The sequence below is a fragment of the Ursus arctos genome, unplaced genomic scaffold (assembly GCF_023065955.2).
Source record: "Ursus arctos isolate Adak ecotype North America unplaced genomic scaffold, UrsArc2.0 scaffold_6, whole genome shotgun sequence".
NCBI lineage: Eukaryota > Metazoa > Chordata > Mammalia > Carnivora > Ursidae > Ursus > Ursus arctos.
In genome coordinates, this window is record NW_026623078.1 from 71,532,018 (window position 1) to 71,550,221 (window position 18,204).

General features: G+C 48.9%; 1 protein-coding gene across 19 annotated transcripts in view; it reads right to left on the reverse strand.

The window, feature by feature from the left end:
• MTSS1 (MTSS I-BAR domain containing 1) overlaps nucleotides 1-18,204 on the reverse strand; it is a 156,727-nt gene that overhangs the window by 26,197 nt on the left and 112,326 nt on the right. For 10 of the 19 annotated variants that reach the window (XM_026495429.4, XM_057307817.1, XM_057307815.1 and 7 more), the window contains 4 exons: nucleotides 9,086-9,170; nucleotides 6,748-6,839; nucleotides 5,276-5,350; nucleotides 1,244-1,255 (listed from right to left, as the gene is read on the reverse strand). In XM_026495429.4, the coding sequence (XP_026351214.2) occupies nucleotides 1,244-1,255; nucleotides 5,276-5,350; nucleotides 6,748-6,839; nucleotides 9,086-9,170 (264 nt within the window). The remainder of the gene's footprint in view (nucleotides 1-1,243; nucleotides 1,256-5,275; nucleotides 5,351-6,747; nucleotides 6,840-9,085; nucleotides 9,171-18,204) is intronic. The other 9 variants (XM_026495440.4, XM_048212527.2, XM_026495436.4 and 6 more) reach the window with 1 other exon arrangement.

The following is an 18,204-nucleotide window of genomic DNA, read 5'->3' on the forward strand; positions in this document are numbered from 1 at the left end:
ATGGGTGGGTGTCCGGGGCTGGGGGCAGGGAGAATGTGGAGTCGCTGCTCAAAAGGCAGGGGTGTCTTTTCGGGGTGGTGCAAATCTTCTGGAATGGGACAGTGGTGATGGTCGCACAATGTTGTGAATGTACTACAAGCCACAGAAACGTACACTTTAAAGTGTGACTTTTAGGTTATATAAATTTTATCATAATAATATGCAAAAAAAAAAAGTGGCTGTCTTACCTTCCTCCCAAAAGTACACTAAAGATTGTGAGTGTTTCACAATCACAACATTGAGGACTGGAGAAGATCATCGCTTATAAAGTTAGGGAACAACGAGGCCAATGTCGCCATGAGGGGAAACTGAGGCAGGGCCATGTCCTGTGTGAACAACAGCGGACCCTCTCGGCCCCCCAACTGTCATAGGAGACCCGGGCCATCTGGGTTTGTTGGAGATGGCAGATTCCATTTCAAAAACCTCTCTGGAGCTGATTGGTAAAAATGTTCTCCGAGAACACTCAGGCACACTGAAGGCAAGATAAACCACACGGACACCTCACAGACAGACCTTTCTGAGACAGAGGGCTAGCCACGAGACTCCAAAAGCAGATCACCCAGAGAATAAAGGTCAACATTCAGTTGAGAAGAATCATTTGGATTATTGAATTGGAAGATATGATACCTTTGAAATGAAACATTTCACAAACTCCACTGAAATAAGAAATACTTTTGATTTTTTTTAAACCACGAATTATTCATTTTGAAAAGCACTAGATGGTCCTAGGGAGACAAAGTTAAAGAAATTTTGCTAGCTTAATACAACCAAATCTGATTTGGGGATTATTTTGAGGGTTTATTTAGTGCAGTTCTACACGTTTTGTGACATAAATACACACATACATATATATACTCAGATATATATGTATGCATAAATATGTTTCTTTTCTGTGCAAATCACTCTGTATTTCTTTTTTCCATGAGTCTAATACTGAATTATGATGATGCAAAGGCCCTCAGGATGTTGGGCTAACCCGTGAAAGGGCCAAACACCGAAGAAAGAAAATGATTAACACACACACACACACACACACACACACACACGATTTTCTTGAAGTTATGGCAAATTAAGTAGTCACAACTGATTATTCCGAGCTGGCAGGAAGACTTGGGCAACTAGCATAGGTCTGGACAACCACGGAAAGCCCACAGCAAGGACCACATCGTGACCAGCCACCAGAGAGTCGGGATGGTAGACTTACCCAGAGCGTCCACTGGCGGGGGGCGCACGGTGAGAAAGTGCAGGATACACAATTGACACAAAAAGGAAAATAATAAAGTCAAACTGGGATTCGAGCAGCAGTCTTACCTTCCTTTCATGTGTTACACAGTTCGTGGCTTGCCACCAGATTTTCTATCGGGGCAATTAAACCCACCTCCACTGAGAGCTGTGCATCGACGGTCCCTTTCTTCCCTGACTTGCTAATACTTTTCTTTCTCCTCTAAACACAAACCTTCCTCGTTAGCAAGCATCACCCCCTAGAGATCACGGCACAGTTTCTAAGAAGAGAGATGAAGACTATATTCCCCAAAGAAGCCAATTAAGATGCTTTACCAAGAAAATCTTTCAAGTATAATTTATTATAACTTGAAGAGTAATTAGGGAAACCCAGGAAACAAAATTTAAGCTGAGGTGAAAAATGAAAAAAAAAAATAAATAAAGTTAAAATTTTAGTAGAAGAGCAAATAACGTGTTTGTCTGGACCTCTGTGAGTCTGTTTATTAGGGTTACAGTATTCGCTTTTCCCAGCCTCTGGTCAAAAATGACAGATTGAACTACTGAAACAGTAGTATTAACAGGATTAATACAATAAGACGCTCCAGTTTTAGCAGCCTCAAAGAAAGTCCTGATAAGCTTTCAGTAGTTCCAGATGGAAACAGAAGGTTTGACCGTAATTAATTTTTACATTTAAATTAATAGGACATGGGAGCTAATTAAATAAGAAGTAAGGCTGCAGACTTTGTACAGTAAGGTGGCAAAAGCAAGCAAAGAACAGAACATGTTTCCCACATTCCATCCACGCTCACTTCCCCAGTGACGTTTCGGCCAGCTCTGGAACCTGAGCTGACATCAAGCAGCCGGGCTTGACAAGGACTCATAGGATGCCTTCTAGAGCTCGGGCTACTGGGTCAGCTCCATGCCACGTCCCTACCTTCCCACTGCCTTGGTCTTCTCCCCATTACCTGTCAATCAGGCTGGCTCTGTCCTGGGTCCCTAACCCTGGGCATCAGCCTGGAACTTCTCCGAGGGAGGGTACCATCTCTGCAGCCCCCAACATCTGCCTAGCGTTGACTCCTGGTAGGTGTTCGGTAAACCTGCCTTCCACTAAAATAGGTACACTCACCCACAGCTGGAGCAGATGACACCTGCTTTAAAATGGTTTTGAGATAAAATCTAACCAAATCCCCCAAAGAACATTCGAAATTTTTTTTTTGATGGTAATATTTAAATACCTTTTGATTATAAAGTACCACTATCTTTATTATAGAGAAAAAAAAAGAGTCCAAAAAGTGTGTGACAAAAGGTGATATCTGCAGAGTGAAAATTAAAGTAAATTAGTCACATACAAAAATGAGGTCCCATTATGTCTGCCTATGTCAAAGGCAGTGCTACCACCATGCTTAAATGCACAAAAGGCATTTGAAATTTTGAAAAGGAGAGTCAGAAGGATTTTTAGATCAAAGATCACAGTTTTTTAAAAAGGCACGGCAGAAAGCTGCTTGGTGATCTCCTGAAAACACATGAAAAGGGAATTGGTTATCAGACTCAGTTCTATCAGGACCAAAAAAGAAAAAAAAAAAGTATCTGCACATGGGTCTATCTTAACACATCGTATAAATCTCAGAAGAAACTACCAATGCTTTCTAAGCCAAGAGTCCAGGAAGCCACCACCTGTGGGAGGTAATTCAGATGCCTCTAGAGGAGTTCTGGCCGAGAGGGAGAGAAACTTCAGGTAACCAGACCCCAAATCACTGGAAGCCTCAAATAACCAGATTTCTGCTGGCCCTTAACTTGTAGCATTCCTGCTCTATCCTCAGGCTATCCACCTTCTAGGAGAGCACTCCTATATAAACAGTCAGAATGAGGACTCTGGTGCCTTCTAGAAGGTTCCATGCACCCCAGATATACACGAATGTGTGCGCTCGGTCAAAAAAAATGCACTTATAGATTTTAGAAAAAAATTTTTTTGTAAAGGAAAAGAAAGAAAACTGTTTTCTGGTTGTACTCCGGAATAACTAACTAGAAAATCATCTGGAACATTCCAAGCAACTGATCTGACTTGGCGCATGTACATAACTACACCACCATGGCCACCTTGTCTGGAAGGACATGGTGCCTGACAGTACCAGCTATATGGCTAGGGCTGAGAGAGAATGCTTCCAGAAAGCCCTGGTCATAGCCTCCGTTCTCTGCCTTCAGGCCCAAGTGCTCCATGAAGCCTCACAACCAAATGCCAATTATACTGAGTCCTGGGACCAGAAGCGTCTTTTCATGTTACACAGTCCAGCACCCTAGGCGTCCTGAATCTTTCTCTCGGGTGCCTTGATGGGGAACTCATTATCCTCTCTAGGCAGCCTGAGCCAGTGCTTGGGCAAGTCTAATTGCCAGAAACTTCCTTTTGTGTTGCACTGCAATCAACCCATCAGGCTTTCCCTGTATGTCCAAATTCTGCTAATTGGGCAATGCCAGGGACTTTGAGTGACAGATGAGGACTATTTCAGCCTCCAAGCAGAATTCAGATAAAAGGATTATCACTGCAGCCAAGAACTTAAGGCCTCTGGAAAGGGAACTCTGGAACAGCTAAGGGAAAACAGATACTTTTTATTCCCTCATCCTTTTTACCAAACTTCCCCAAACCTTTCCCAACCTGTGAGTGTCTTCCCTGGGCCTTCCTTCCAAATCCCTTTCATCTCAAAGCTGCCAAGCTGTCAACAACATGGAAATCAGTTCTGAATTTTTACCAGCCAGCTCTCGACCCCAGATTCGATGGAAATGATGGCCGTTTTATTTATAAGCATTTACCTCTAGACTCACTAAAATGTTACTGGCTGCAAACCCTGTTACTTGTCCAATGCTAGCTCCCAGGTGCGCTGCGTGTTCGAAAAGCACCAAGACCAAGAAAACACATCCAAAACAAATGAGTGAGGCCAATACTGACAGAAAATCTGATTATGGGTGAAAATTCTGCCCTTATCGTGAAATGGTTTTATGGTTTTTATAAGAACTGGGAAGACATTTTTGAGAAATGTCAAAGCTTAAAAAAAACTTTGTCCAGTCCTTGCCCCCCTTCCACCAAGCTATTCCATCTCTCTGAATGTATTTTCTTCTAATTCCAAATAAGAACTGCCCATTTAGGAAAAGAGGAAATTTGGTTTTGGGTGTTTCCACCTAAAAATTGTCCCAAACATTGTCCCAAACAAGCACTAAACACAGAGCAGCCTTATGGGAAAAACAAAAACATTTTATCAGTTGTAAGACAACAAATTCAAAAACCTGGTACCAAGAAGAATAGTCTGGAAAGAATGTCACTTTCTCAAGTTCGAGTCCCTAGATTTTAGGTCTTAGGAATAGGTCACAAATGCTTGCAAAGTGGACGTAGCTAGATTTTTCTCTGCACATTCCCAGTCCACGCTGGAAGAGCAGAGCTGGGTCACGGATCTGACAGGGGGCCAATGTGTGGACGACAGTATGCAGGGAGGTGGGCAGAGGGCCACGCTGCCCCAGTCTAGTTTTCCCTACAGAGCCCCGACACTCACAAACACCATGAAAAATCTCTACACAGCACAGGCTCCCACTGCAGCCATTTCTAACATTCTTACAAGGCTTAATAAAGGGTTTCGGAGATTATAGGCTGTGAAAGATGGAGGAGAAAAGGACATAATTTCTGTAATAATTACTGGAGGACATTTGCATGAAGGCTTTTATGCATTATCCCAAGGCTTCCAAGAAATTTATAGGTTTCATTACAACGCACAATAGGCATGGAAACTGTCAAATTCTGGAGACAAAGGTGGGGGGAGGGAACAAGTCAAGTACAACTTTGCAAGGGCCTCAAATTAATAGATATTCTGCACTCGAGAACTTTAATTCAGATGGATTCTATGTGCTCCTGCTCCCCAGGGCCGTCACATGCAACAGAGTCTGAATCGAATGCTTTCTGCTTCAAAGACAAACCAAGCACGTGCTCATTTTCCCAAAGTAGCGCTATTAATGGCAGAATTTGGAGAGTTACCTTTTTTTGCTTTCTTCTGCAGTTTCAGTGTATCCGAGGACTTCTTTTTTATCTCTTGGCGAGCCTTCTTATATTCTAAGAGAAAGCAGAATATTGAATCATTTTACCACTTTGCTCCATGGAAAATATTTTAAGGAGCAGCCATTACTTTCATCACAGAAAGCAGAAATGATGACATGCAATAAAGAGCTTTATCCAGGACGCCCTATGATAAGAATCTCACGCTGACACTTGACAGCGCAGGGGTTATTAACATGAAAAACCACAAAATGCACCTTGGTCTTTTCCTGATAGTATTCACTCGTATCAGCTGTGAAGAAAGATGTCATTCGGGGATATTTCACTAAAAGTGAAAAATCCACAATTTCTCGGCTCATGTATCAGGAAATTGAAAAATATGATTTGCTTTCCCAAAGGCCCAAATTCGCAGCGCTTTGCTGAAAAAAGAATGCATGTGGCAAGACGCTGGCTAGATGTTGCAGTTCAGCAAAGAGCACCTGAGACCAAAGCGTGAGCGATGGGATGGCATGCAGGAAAACTGGGAAAGGTCCAGCAGCCTTAGCCTTACTCCCACACTCACACCAAGGCCAGCACTGGACCCTGAGGAGGGGCAGCCCACGTATACACGTCTCCCCTACAATGACTTCCTCCTCCCCCACCAGTCTACACCTGCTCCTGGACTTCCCATTTCTGTTGTTGGTGCCTCTGTCACCCAGACATGCACATCTGAGATGACAACAGCCTCTGACACCTCTCTCCACCTTTGGTGCCCTCATATTCAAGTAACTGCCCACTCGGCCAGTTCCCTCGCACCTTTCCAGATGCTTCCCTCCCCCAAGCCCCATGCCACCACTCAGAGTCATGTGCTCCTGGGATCTGCTGTTCGCCAACGCTTCCTTCTGGCTTCTTCCCGCCTCTGATTTCCCCATATGCCTTTCCTCCCCAGCACTCACTGCAGGTCATATGCTCTTTGGAGCAATGTCTCCTGCCCCTTCCATGCTGCCAGCATCCCCAGCCTTTGGGTCCAGGAAGACCAGCTCGAGAGGTGTCTGTCTGGACCACTCTTGCCCCCACACCCTGGCACACGAGGTGCTGAGGCGCATCTGTGGAAGCATATTCCAGAGAGGGTGGCAGTTCTGGGCAGGAGACCCAAGGTTAGCTCCTCCCATTAAAAGGCTGGCTTTCAAACTGTGCCGAACGCCTCATCTGCGCATCTCTGGCATTGAAGCCTACCATTACCATTCACCATTCACGTTTCATTCACCTGATCCCAACTGATACCACTGAGGGCCTGGGCCATCCGCTGCCGAGGGAGTTTCATGAGTCTTTATTCTGCAACGCTGACATGGGAGAAGTAGGACCAGAGGGGGCCCTGAGGGGAACACCAGCAGGGGCACACGGCAGCAGCCGGCAGCACGCACAGCTCTGCTCGGAGTGCATGCTACCACGCAGCAGACAGCCTGTCCCTGTACCTTTTGCGTGGTCTTTATCCAGCTGGTTGGCCACTTTCTTCCATTCTTCCATCTGTTCTTGAAGTGGGTTTATCAGACAATCGATTAAAGCACTTTTACCCAAAAAAAGAAAGAAAAGGAGAAATTAAACAGATACATTCTGTTGTGAAGATTTATACTTGATTGTCAAAACTACCTAAATCATGATAACTGGGTGCAAACCGAGGCAGCAACTGAGCCCAAGTTCACATCCAAATCCCCCCATTTCATAACAACCTTATTCTCAGAATGCTCTCCAGTGACTGGTAGGAGGCCGTCAACGTGACTGGATGGAGCGAGTCCTCTTCTCATTTCCCCTGCTTATATTCTCACTCTTGCGTTCACAAGCATGGTTGCAGACCCGTGGGGCCACCCCTCTGGCTGCACCCCAGACCTACTGCCTGACAGAAACCTGGCGGGTGGGACCCCAGTATTACCACTGTTTTAATAAGAGCCACATGATTCTATGTGCATTCGGGATTAGAAGTCATGAGGAGAGGACAAAATGAAACAAGACAAACCCAGAGAGGGAGAGGGAGAGAAACCGTAAGAGACTCTTAATCATAGGAAACAAACCGAGGCTTGCTGGAAGCATGGAGGGTGGAGGGTGGGGTCACTGGGTGATGGACATGGGCAGGGTATGTGTTGTAATGAGCACTGGGTATTATACAAGACTGATGAATCACAGACCTGTACCCCTGAAACAAATAATACATTATATGTTAATCAATTGAATTTAAATTTAAATTTAAAAAAAAGTCATGAATGTAGACTAACTGCGGACAGCCTGGAGGAGGAAAAGCTGAACGGCCACCTTCTGGATCAGAGCAGCAAAGGCATCCCCAGGTACGGCCCTTCATTTTGTGCACGGTCCCCAGGCGGCTCCCCACACAGAGGAACCGAGCAAGGCGTGGACCCCCAGGGTTTCTGTCTGTGTAACGGAAGGAAAACGGACACGTTCCTATATCACAGAGATGTTGTAGAAACATTAGCAAGTGCCCATAAATCGCTCGAATTGCACTGGTGAGAATTACTCTGAAGGAGTTCTCCGACTACTTTTTGATCGTGCACTTCCTAAAAATCTTTAAGTTCTTGGTACATTTCCCTCGTTTCCTCGCCAGGGTGTCCCCTCCCTCACACACATGCCGGCCATCAACACAGCTCACTCGCTTCTTTCTTCCGGGTCTCTGTTCAAATCGTCCCTCTGAACAGACTTGCTCCCTAACCACCCGGTGTCAAACAGTGGCCACCTGTCTCCTATCCCATGGATTTCACCTTGTGGCATCTCCGACCACCTGACGTTGTGGGAGGTGTACGGTGTCTAGAGCATAAGCCCTGTGAGAACAGGGCACGGTCCTGCTCGCTGCTACAGCCCCCACACCTTGAGACAGTGCCTGGCACACAGCAGGTGCTCCATAAACGCTGGCTGTTGAAATGGTGTCTCCTCATCCCTAAAATGGGGTGGGGTACTGCAAGACTGGCCTGCAAATAAACCCGGATGCCAAGTGGGAGAGGAGGCGCGGCACGGTCTGGGAGCCGGCAGGAGGGGAGGCGGGCAGATGGCATCACCTGCCACCCACGTGCTTTCTGCTGGAAATAGGCGGGCATTCCATGGATTTTTCACAAGCACCCCACTTTGTAGCAGCCAAGATTCCAGCACCTGAGCGGCCAGTCCGGGGTTCCAACCCAGGCCTACCTGTCTCTAAGACCAGGCACTTCCCACAGTGTTCTTCCACCTCCCACGGTGGCCCAGCCAGGAGGGTCAGAGCCCTTCCCTTCGGCAACCCCTCACACAACTTGCGATCCATAAAGCAGATGGTCTGATCTGCTTGGAAGAACGTCCCCCCTCACTAGAACACTGGTGACTCCAAATCCCCACGGTCAGACAGATCAGAGGCTGGAGCACGGAGGGCTCCATCGCTGCCGCTGTCCTCCGGGGGAGGGGGGGGTGGAGAGGATGTCCACAGGGAACAGAGGAGCCGCACGTGCCCAGCTCCCCAGCACCGCGGCTCCCCTTCCAGACGGTGGAGCACGGCCCTCATGCTGGCAGGGGCCGAGGAGAGACCCAGAGGAGCACAAAGTGGGGTGCAGGCTCCACGAGGGTGGGGACCCGTGCCGTCTGGTCGTCTGCTGCACCCCCAGCATCCAGACCAGAGCCTGGCACGCAGCAGACGACCCACTTGTTCAGTGAGTGAGCAGCGTGACGGGCTGTGGGCATTTCAAACACCACGGGGAAAGAAATGCTGCTTTGGGCAGGTCACTGCCCCTTCCCCGGAAACCAGCAAGGGCTGGTGAGATCCAGGCGAGACGCGCTCCTCACCTCGAAAACTGCCTGAGCTTGGCTTCTATGCTTCTGTGCCGCATGCACATCCTGGTCAGGGCGGAGCCAATCTCCCTGGTTCCACCTGAGAAAGAAACACAGGCGACGCTGAGCACAGGAGACAAGCTGGAATCACGGAAATCTTGAAAAGAGCATGAAATCATCTGAAAAGAAGCCGGATTTCATCACGGGGTAAAACCCAAGCCACTGCCTCTCGCCAGGCGTGTGTACCTGCGAGCACATACACACACACACACGTAAATATATACGGTGACACATTTTTCTCTAATCACCAAAATAAAAGGTATCTTTACTATATACAATGCCCAGTAATACTTTCTATTCTGATTTTCGCGAAATGCCGCCTGTGACCCAGAAATTGATTTTACAACCCACTCGCAGATCATGACCTGCAACGTAAAAAATAATGTCCCAAGGAAGATGATTAAAATAGTATCTGATATTTAAGGAAAAGCTGTTGTTTTGTTCTGTTTTGTTTTGCTTTCCACTTCTGGCAAATAACCCCCGTAGCATTACTTAGAACAGCTAATAAAGCCACTCTAGCTATTTCAAGACACATAGTCTAGAAGACAAATCATTCGGAGACTAGCGAGGCCAAAGCAAAATGAAATAGGGGAGTGTTTTCTAAAGGGTTTGGGTAACTCTGGTGAAAGAGGTCCTCAGACTCAACAAAAGTCAAAGTAAGCTGTAATTCAGTTTGACTTTCCCGAAATTCTGGTCATCCTGCTCCCTTCGGGCACACCCTCTTTAAGATTATTTGTGAAGTTCCCCTCCTTTCCCCTCTTAGAAACAATGCCCGAGTCAGCACTTAGCTGGGTGTGGGGGAGCAAACTGCAGCCACAGATGGTAATTCAGCGTCAAGCACTGGAAAGCTCAATTACAAACGTTATGAAAATACTAGAACTCATGAAATCGGGGGGAGGGGGAAGCATCAAATAAAGCACTATTTTTCAGACAAGGCCTTCAAGGGAAAGCTGCAGGCATTTACGGTAGGTTTAACCAAGCCGAGTTAACAGGAAAAAAAAATGCCCTCCCTTATTAGTACTGGTGACATTATTACGGTTCATGTCGCCCCCTCTGCCTGTTCTTCTAGAAACACCAATGTGCTAATTTCAGTTCCTCTTATTTTCTATTTTATTCTGCAAAACTAACAGGTTCCAGAACCAAAAAAAAAAAAAAAAAAAAAATTAGTGATAATAGTAATATGTATTAAATATTAACATTTCTATATCCTGTTTTAGACTGAAAAGAGAAGCCTTCTAGAACAATTCCCCCGCTCCTCCAAAACACGGCTTCTCGGCCTGAATAATACTGACATGTGGGGTCGGATAATTCTTTGTTGGGGGTGGGGGTGGGGGATCCTGTACATTTTAAGATGGTTTTAGCAGCATCCCTGGCCTCGACCTTCCACGAATCGGTAGCAGCTCCCCGATCTGTGAATCTAGACATGTGTCCAGACAGTATAAAGTGTTCCCTGGGCCGCAAAAACCCAGTTTATGAAGCACTGTTGTAAGAAAACTGAGAAAGAGCTAAAGGTCACCTGAGGCTGGGCAGAACCAGCCGGGAGTCTTGGTAAAATGTCACCCTTTAGCCCCTGGCACCTGCAGCCTCTCCCGGGAGTCAGAAGCCACCTGGGCATCCCCATCTACTGCCGCTCACCAGTCTCCACCAGGGGCGACCAGTAGAGGGCGCTGTCTGCACACGCACTGCGTGCCTCCTGGGCTCTGTTCAGGTCCTCCCAAGCTTTTACTGCTTAGGAGCAAAGACGAGGAACACTTTATCCCCAGGGAAGTGTCTCCCATTTTTCCAGGGCCTTCATTTGATTAAAAGCTAATAACCTGGCCATGCAAGGAAGCTGGCACACTCATGCACTGCTGGAGGGAGTGTGAACTAGTCCTTTTGTGGAGGAGAATCTGGCGGTGTCCATCCAGGAAAGCCTTTAAAAACAAGTCCCCTCTCTAACACGGCACTTCTACTTCTAGAAATTTAACCAGAGAAAACAATTAAGGACAAGAGCAAATCCTTTCACAGGAGGACAGTCCTCGAAACGCTGCTGACAACAGTAAACACTGAAGGTAGAATCCCATTCTGGGGAGCAGGTTAAAGAAAGCGTAGAACAGTGGCGTGCAGTCAGCCACGGGACAGGCGGGAGCTGTTGAAGGTCGTGGGAAGGCGAGCCAGCGGGACAGAGCTCAGGCTGTGCCAGGCCCAGGGAGAAGTGCTGTCCGTGCACACACGAACTCCCTCAGCGCCCGAGACACTCCTGGTACTGCTAGCACAATTACATCTCATTTCATAGACAGGAAAAGTGCCTTATGGACTTTGTCCAAGTTCACGTTGCTAGTGAGTGGGGTTCCAACCCAGACCGAGGCCCCAGAGCCTCTACGTGTCACCACTCCGCATGTGGCTCTGACTGCAGAGGAAGGTAGGGCAGGGGCAGAGCCAAGGGCCTAGAATGAATACTGCTAAATTCACTTAAGCAACATGCTCTGAGCGGCGTTAGGCCTTTAAAGACCGGCCCTCAAATTCTGGCTGTGGAGCCTAGAAATGTTGAACTGGTAGCAGAGGACTGAGCTCCCGTCCTTGCTAAGCTACCGCTGAGGGCGCAGTGGTGGGCGGCTCCTCACGGATTACCCATGCCTCAGTTTCCTCGAAATAGACTTGGAAAAGATCACTCAAGGTCGGTTCCCTCACCCCATCTCTCTGCTCCATTATTTCTGTGACCTTGCCAGACATTTTCCATAGATGGCCACCAGTCACGTGCCACCCCCAGGAAAGCCAGAGGCTTCCCAGAAACAGCTGACCTATGGTACGATAACCAGCAGTTTCTAAACGGGCTGCATGTGCTCACTGCTGGGCCCCCGCAGCCCAGGAAAGCCTGAGAGGGGAGGAAATAAAAACCGCAAAGACAACTTGCAAACAGCAGCGTCTCTGTCCAACTGGCACAGGGCAGGAGACAGGCGGTGACCTCCTCCATGGACCCCGGGACCCGTCCGCTGGAATTACTGCTGATCGCAGCAGCATGGGGCACCCTAAAAATAGCTCTATCCGTGAATGTGCTTAACATCTTATGCTCTTCCTGACCCTTGCTAAAACTTACCAAAAAAAAAAAAAAAATCAGCAAGTTTGAAAAAGCTTCAGAGGAAACCGGCTTTAGCTACGAAGACAGAGCAGACATCTGGAAGGGCTCCGATTTGACAGTGAGAATATTTATGGAATCAAAAGGCTGGCTGAGACACTCAGCAGCTTGTGAGTGAGGACAAGATCTTACTTGTTTCTGGATTCCCCACACCCAGCACTGTGCTGAAGGAAGGAGCCACCATCTACCATTCTGAGAGCCAATCACCAGGCTGGCAGGCCTCTACCTGGGGGCAGGACCAGGGGCTGGGTCTGTCTTTTGTTGAACCCATAAATCTTTGTGTGTCTTCTACGTACACACTATAGAATATTCAAAATAAATACAAGCGTCTTGTCTTAAGAAAGGTCTAGACTGACGTAAGGTCAATCTAAAGAAACAATGGTTTTTCACTTTCTATTGTTTTTATAATACATTACCACAAACTAACTGGCTTAAAGCAACACACACTTATCATCTTACAGTTCTGGAAGTCAGAAGTCCGAAATCTGTTTCACTGGGCTAAAATCAAGGTGTCAGGAGGGCCGTGTTCCCTCTGGAGGCTCTAGGGGCAAATCTGTTCCTTGCCTTTTCCAGCCTCGAGGGACTGCCTGCATCCCTTGGCTTGCGGTCTCTTCCAGTATCTTCAAAGCCAGCAGCTTAGCATCTTTTCTCTTCTCTGACCTCTGCAAGTTCCTCACATCTTCTCTGACTGATCCTCTACCTCCTTCTTATAAGAATACTTGTCAATACACAGACCCAGCCGGATAATCCGGGATAATCTCCCTGTCTCAAGATCCTTAACTGACTCACAGCAGCAGAGCCCCTTTTGCCTTGCACTGTGGCAACACAGTCGGGGGTCCTGGGGATGAAGATGGAGACCCCTTTGGGGAGGGCACTGTTCTGCCTGCCGACGCCGCATAAGAGATGCTCATTTGGAGAGTGCCGCGGGCCTCCTGCACGTCCCCCGAGCAGCAGGAAGCAACCCGCTGCTGCGAGAGCGCGGTCTGGGCAGTGGCTGCCGAGCGCCACAAATCTACTTTAGGGCAAAAATCTTAATTCTTTCCAACGTGGTACATATAAGAACTTTCTGCCGAAACAAGCAAAGGTTTTTATAATAGCGTAGCACAGAATCAGTCGGGGATCTACACTGGATGAATTGCAAAGGACACAAACGGTGGAAAAAAAAGAAGTGCAGAGGCTAGACCATCAGAGTATGAATGCTGGGGCAGATGCTGTTTTGCACCTGAAGACACTTAAAATTCCACAAATGCTCATTGAGGGTTGCCCCCGTTTCCTCGGGCTGCCGTTACAAAGCACCCCAAACCAGCTGGCTTCAAACAACAACGATTACTGTCTCACACTTCTAGGGGCCCGAAGTCTGACAGGAAGGTGTGGGTAGGGCCGTGCTCCTCAGAAGCCCACAGGGGAGAATCCTTCCTGCCTCCGCCCAGCTGCTGGCGGTTACAAGCAGCCCCTGGCTTGTCGACGCATCACTCCGGTCTCTGTCTTCGTCATCGAGGGGCAGTCTCCTGTGTGAGTCCGTCTTCACACGAGGCACCTGGGAAGCCATTCCCATCTCTGCACATCTCTGTGTCCACATTTCTCTCTTCTTATAGAGACACCAGCTATACTGGATTGGGGCCACCCTCATGACCTCACCTTAATTTGATTACACCTGCGAAGACCTCATGTCCAAATAAGGTCACATTCACTGTTATTGGGGTGTTAAGATGTCGACCTACTTCTTTGGGAGACTCAGTGCACCCCATAATAAGGATCTACCATGCAGCAAGAATTAAAGTGATACCAAAGCAGACTGGTTGGGGGGATAGTTAGGAAATGGTGCAGCAACACTGTGGGGTTGGTATTACTGTCCCCATTTTATAAATGGAAAAACAGGAGCTCAGGTGGGTGAACTAACTTGCTGAGGGCCACAGGTCTGGGAAGTGGGAGAGCTAAGCTCCAAGCCCCACTTTTACTGACATCCAAAGGCCCTTTCCCACTATGACAAGCTGGAGACATTCCCAACTGAGGACAAAGAGGCACATTAAAGGCACAAACAGAATGCAAACAGTTTTATGCCATTTGCGGGACGACAGAGGAAAATAAGGAGACGCTGAGCCACGGTCCTTCCCCCCAAAAGTCCAACAGGGCTACGCCCTTCAGACTGCAAGTTGCCACACGGTGGCTCTGCAGAGAGGCGGGACAGTGGCATGCATCTAGTGGCCTTGTCTGTCCCTCCACGCCGCCTCATTGGCAGGCAGCTTCCGTCTCCCCACACAGCAGGGGACTAATGCACCGGCCATGGTGGGGTCTCTGGCGTGCAGGTGGCCAGCAAGGGCTAAAAAGCTGGTCTGTCAGGCCCAGCTTCTGCGGCAGGAAGGGGGCAGGGGGAGGGGGAAGCAGGATTTAAGCAGTGCCCGGACTGGAGCATAGGGCCACAATAAGTCACTCTGCCTCCCGGAGGCCCTCCGAGGGCTCAAGTCGGTGGGAGCCTCATTAGCAGTCCGAAAGAGTCACTGGACAGGGGAAGGCTCTCCGAAGCCTCTGCAGGAGCGGGGTCAAAGGGACAGGGTCGCTCACCTACTGCAGGGGCTCTCAACCCCAGCACAGCTCACGTCTTGGACCAGATCCTTCTCTGTTGTGTGGGGCTGTTCCGAGCACAGCGGGATATCCTGCAGCATCCCTGGCCCTCTGGGTGCCAGCAGCACGCCCCAGGTCAGGATGACCAGAAATGTCTCCTGACATTGTCGAATGTCCCCTGGGGGGCAGACTCACCCCTGTTGAGAGCCACCAGCCAAGGGGAACAGTGACCTTCTCCCACAAGGACAGCTCTCTGATCTGGGCACTGGGCCTGGAGAAGCCACAGCTGACATTATCCCCGGGATGGCAGCGGCCCCGCAAACACACACTTCAGCCGCTCCAAGAGGCGAGCTCGCTGCCCACCCCCCGGCTTCCTGAGCACAGAGGTGACAGGCACCCCCTGTTCATGTGAGGAAGGAACAACTCCACTGCCATTAGAGAAACATTAATTCCAACACACACAGTGGACATTCCCCACAAGGTCAACAGGGCACTGACTCCCTCCCCGACAGCCCTAGGGACACATAGATTCCACCAGGGCTAGCTTATGTTCCAGGGTAAACACCAGAAGGATCCACATAGCCATGAAAGGGGGGCGGAGAAGAGCCCGATCCCAGGCACAGAAGATCCACCGTCAGTGGTTAAGAAGAGCTCCTTCGTGGGACCGACACAGGCTCAGAGGAACAAGGGCAGCAGAATATGAAAGTGATCTCTAGCCACTCAACGGCTCATGACTTTTGTCTGGACACAGGCCAGCGAGGCACTGACCGCCCCATGGTGTCTCTGAAGATCGGTGACACCAGACACTACCCTAGCCCGGGCAGGTGTTCCATCCTTGTGCACACGGATGCATGCAATCGCTTCCCGAACCCACCTAGTTAAAGTTTAAGAGATCTAAGAGGGGCGGCCGTGTGTGGTTCCCAGGCACACAACCACCAAACACGCCAGATACGCCACACATACCAAGTAAGACTGTAGGTTGCCCCTGTGACATATTTTAATCAGGAACCTTTTTCCAAAGCGTATCTGTCTTATCCACACCAGATCTTACCTGTTGTGGTATGTGAACCCCATCCCCTCCCCCACTGACCTCAAAAGAGTTCTGGGGGCCCCTTCCCAGCTGTATTCCCCTCCCCCCGTGCCACATACCTGAGTGACATGCGGACCTCATATAGCCTGCAGGCCACGGAGCTCCCACAGCCACATGCTCACCGCTCACCGTGGCTGATCTGGAGTCGTGGCACCAGCCCCCTGCCATCTCCCAAATTAACATGCGGATCAAGAAGAAAAGCGAGAGAGCCAAAGGGTTAAGAGCCAGGCTCTGAAGTGAAACAATGTGGATTCAAAGCTGTGTGACCTCGGGAAGGGTCTAACTTGCTTAGACTCAAATGTGGATGACTGTATTCTAATAAACAGTAGTGCCGACTTGTGTTTCGGGTCTCTGTTGCACACATCACACCTGAAACGCATCACCTATGATTCAGAGTTTGGGCTTCTTGTGAAACAGCCTGAGTATCTCAGATTTTTTATAGTCTTGTCCCTGATCTTTCACAACTGCCTCATTCGTGTGCCATTTGATGGTGATATTTCTTTTTAAAAGCAACTTGCTTCTATCCCATATCTTAAGCATTCCATTTATTTTGTAGAAATAACCAATCTTGATTTTACACTCATATTCAAAGGATTTACATACCTTATAATTAAATAATTTAATAATGGTCCATACTGTGTGGCTATGAGAGAAGCCTACCAGCTATGAGCTTACTAAAGGCAGGGGTTGGTACAGTTTCTAGAGAAAGAGCACTGGTTACATCAATGGGCCAATTAAGTAGGGCTCTGGTGTGGCAATAATCAGCCAGGTCCTACAGGAAGGCAGAGGCCAGTGTAACTCTGGCCTGGCTGGAGCGACTGCCTGCATCAATGTGCCAGCAACCAGAGGACAGCCCTCACTTCTCCCACGTGGAATATGGCCCTTCTCCAAGGAGCTGCCTGATGAGAACATGGAAGGCAAGTTAACAGCACAAAGGATGTTTTTCTGTGAAAGCCCGGATCATTCCTTCTTTCCAAACATCTCAGGAGACCAAAGGCTGAGAAGGAGTGGTCCAGAGGGTCTGCCTTGGAAACGTCTGCTTGTCCTTAGTTACACATCAACCAAGTGGTCATTTGATGGAACTCAGAGCTGTGGCATCAAGAGGTTCACGGTCAGCCGGCAGCAGTGAGCTTCAACTTCTCGGTGCCCCCAGGCCTCCGAAACAGGCAGGCAGCTGTCCTTGGCTGGCCAGCTTTTGAATGTGTCCCCAGCCCTATATTTCTGCTGTTTACTTTTACGTTGCAAAGATCGAGACCAGTGTGTCACTGGCCTCCTTCCAGTAAAGGATGGAAAGGAAAGGTCCCATGGACTCTTCTGCTCGGTACCATCACAGGACACGCAGGAGCTCTCCTGCCAATGGCCTGTGGCAGGTTGTAACACTGAAGATTCAGTACACAACAAGAGAGTATGTCTGTCCTTTCTCTCCAGCCCCTGCTCTTCAAGAGCCCCGAAGTCTTAAAACGTCAGGTGTCTTTCACCTTGACGGCCGGCTGGAAGACTGCCCAGGCATGGCATCACAGAAGCTGCCCCAGCGTGCGTCAGCTGCCGCTCTGGCCAGATGGAGCAGGGCACGGCTGGGGACACCATCTGCCGGCACTTGCCACGGCCACCACGGCTCCGCATGCACGCCAGCGCTGTACCTGACGGGGAAGCTGGCGCCCCACTTCTGCCATCTTGCAGGGCGGTTTTGGGGTTCTCACAGCTCTAAGTGATGGTGCCCGGACTCCGAAAGGGAGAATAAAAGTGTCTCGGGGACCTGAGTGTGAGCCTGAATTCTAATAAGAAAGAGGGGAGCTCAATTCTTATCCTTGGAAAAGCTCAACCATGACGCCCTAGCTAATAAAGACCACGCATTACCCAAACATCCAGTCCAAAAGGGCCAAGTCCAAAGGGCCATCAGGTGCACCACCACAGCCGGACCAACAAAATAATGGGTCTGTAGGGAGCACTCGGGCGATCCAGGCAGGGGACCAACTGGACCCCAGCTAGAGGAGGGCATACCTGCCTAAGGCTCTAGAAAGTTCACTTTCCGGGTGACCTCCAGGCTGACCCTCTTTCTTCCTTCAAGGAAAAGCATCTTACAGAAGCCAGGAGGCTGGAGAAGAGATGGGATAGCAGTCCCACACTCAACAAACACTGAGGAAATGCTACTACAGTTCCATTACTGGGAGACAGCCCCAGCCTTCGTGAACACACAGCTCATCAACACGCGGAAGCAAGGAATTTTTAGGGTGACCTTTGGGCTGGAAGATCCCTTAGAAAACTCACCAAGCAACGAACCAGCAGTTCCTTACTGCTCAGCATCAC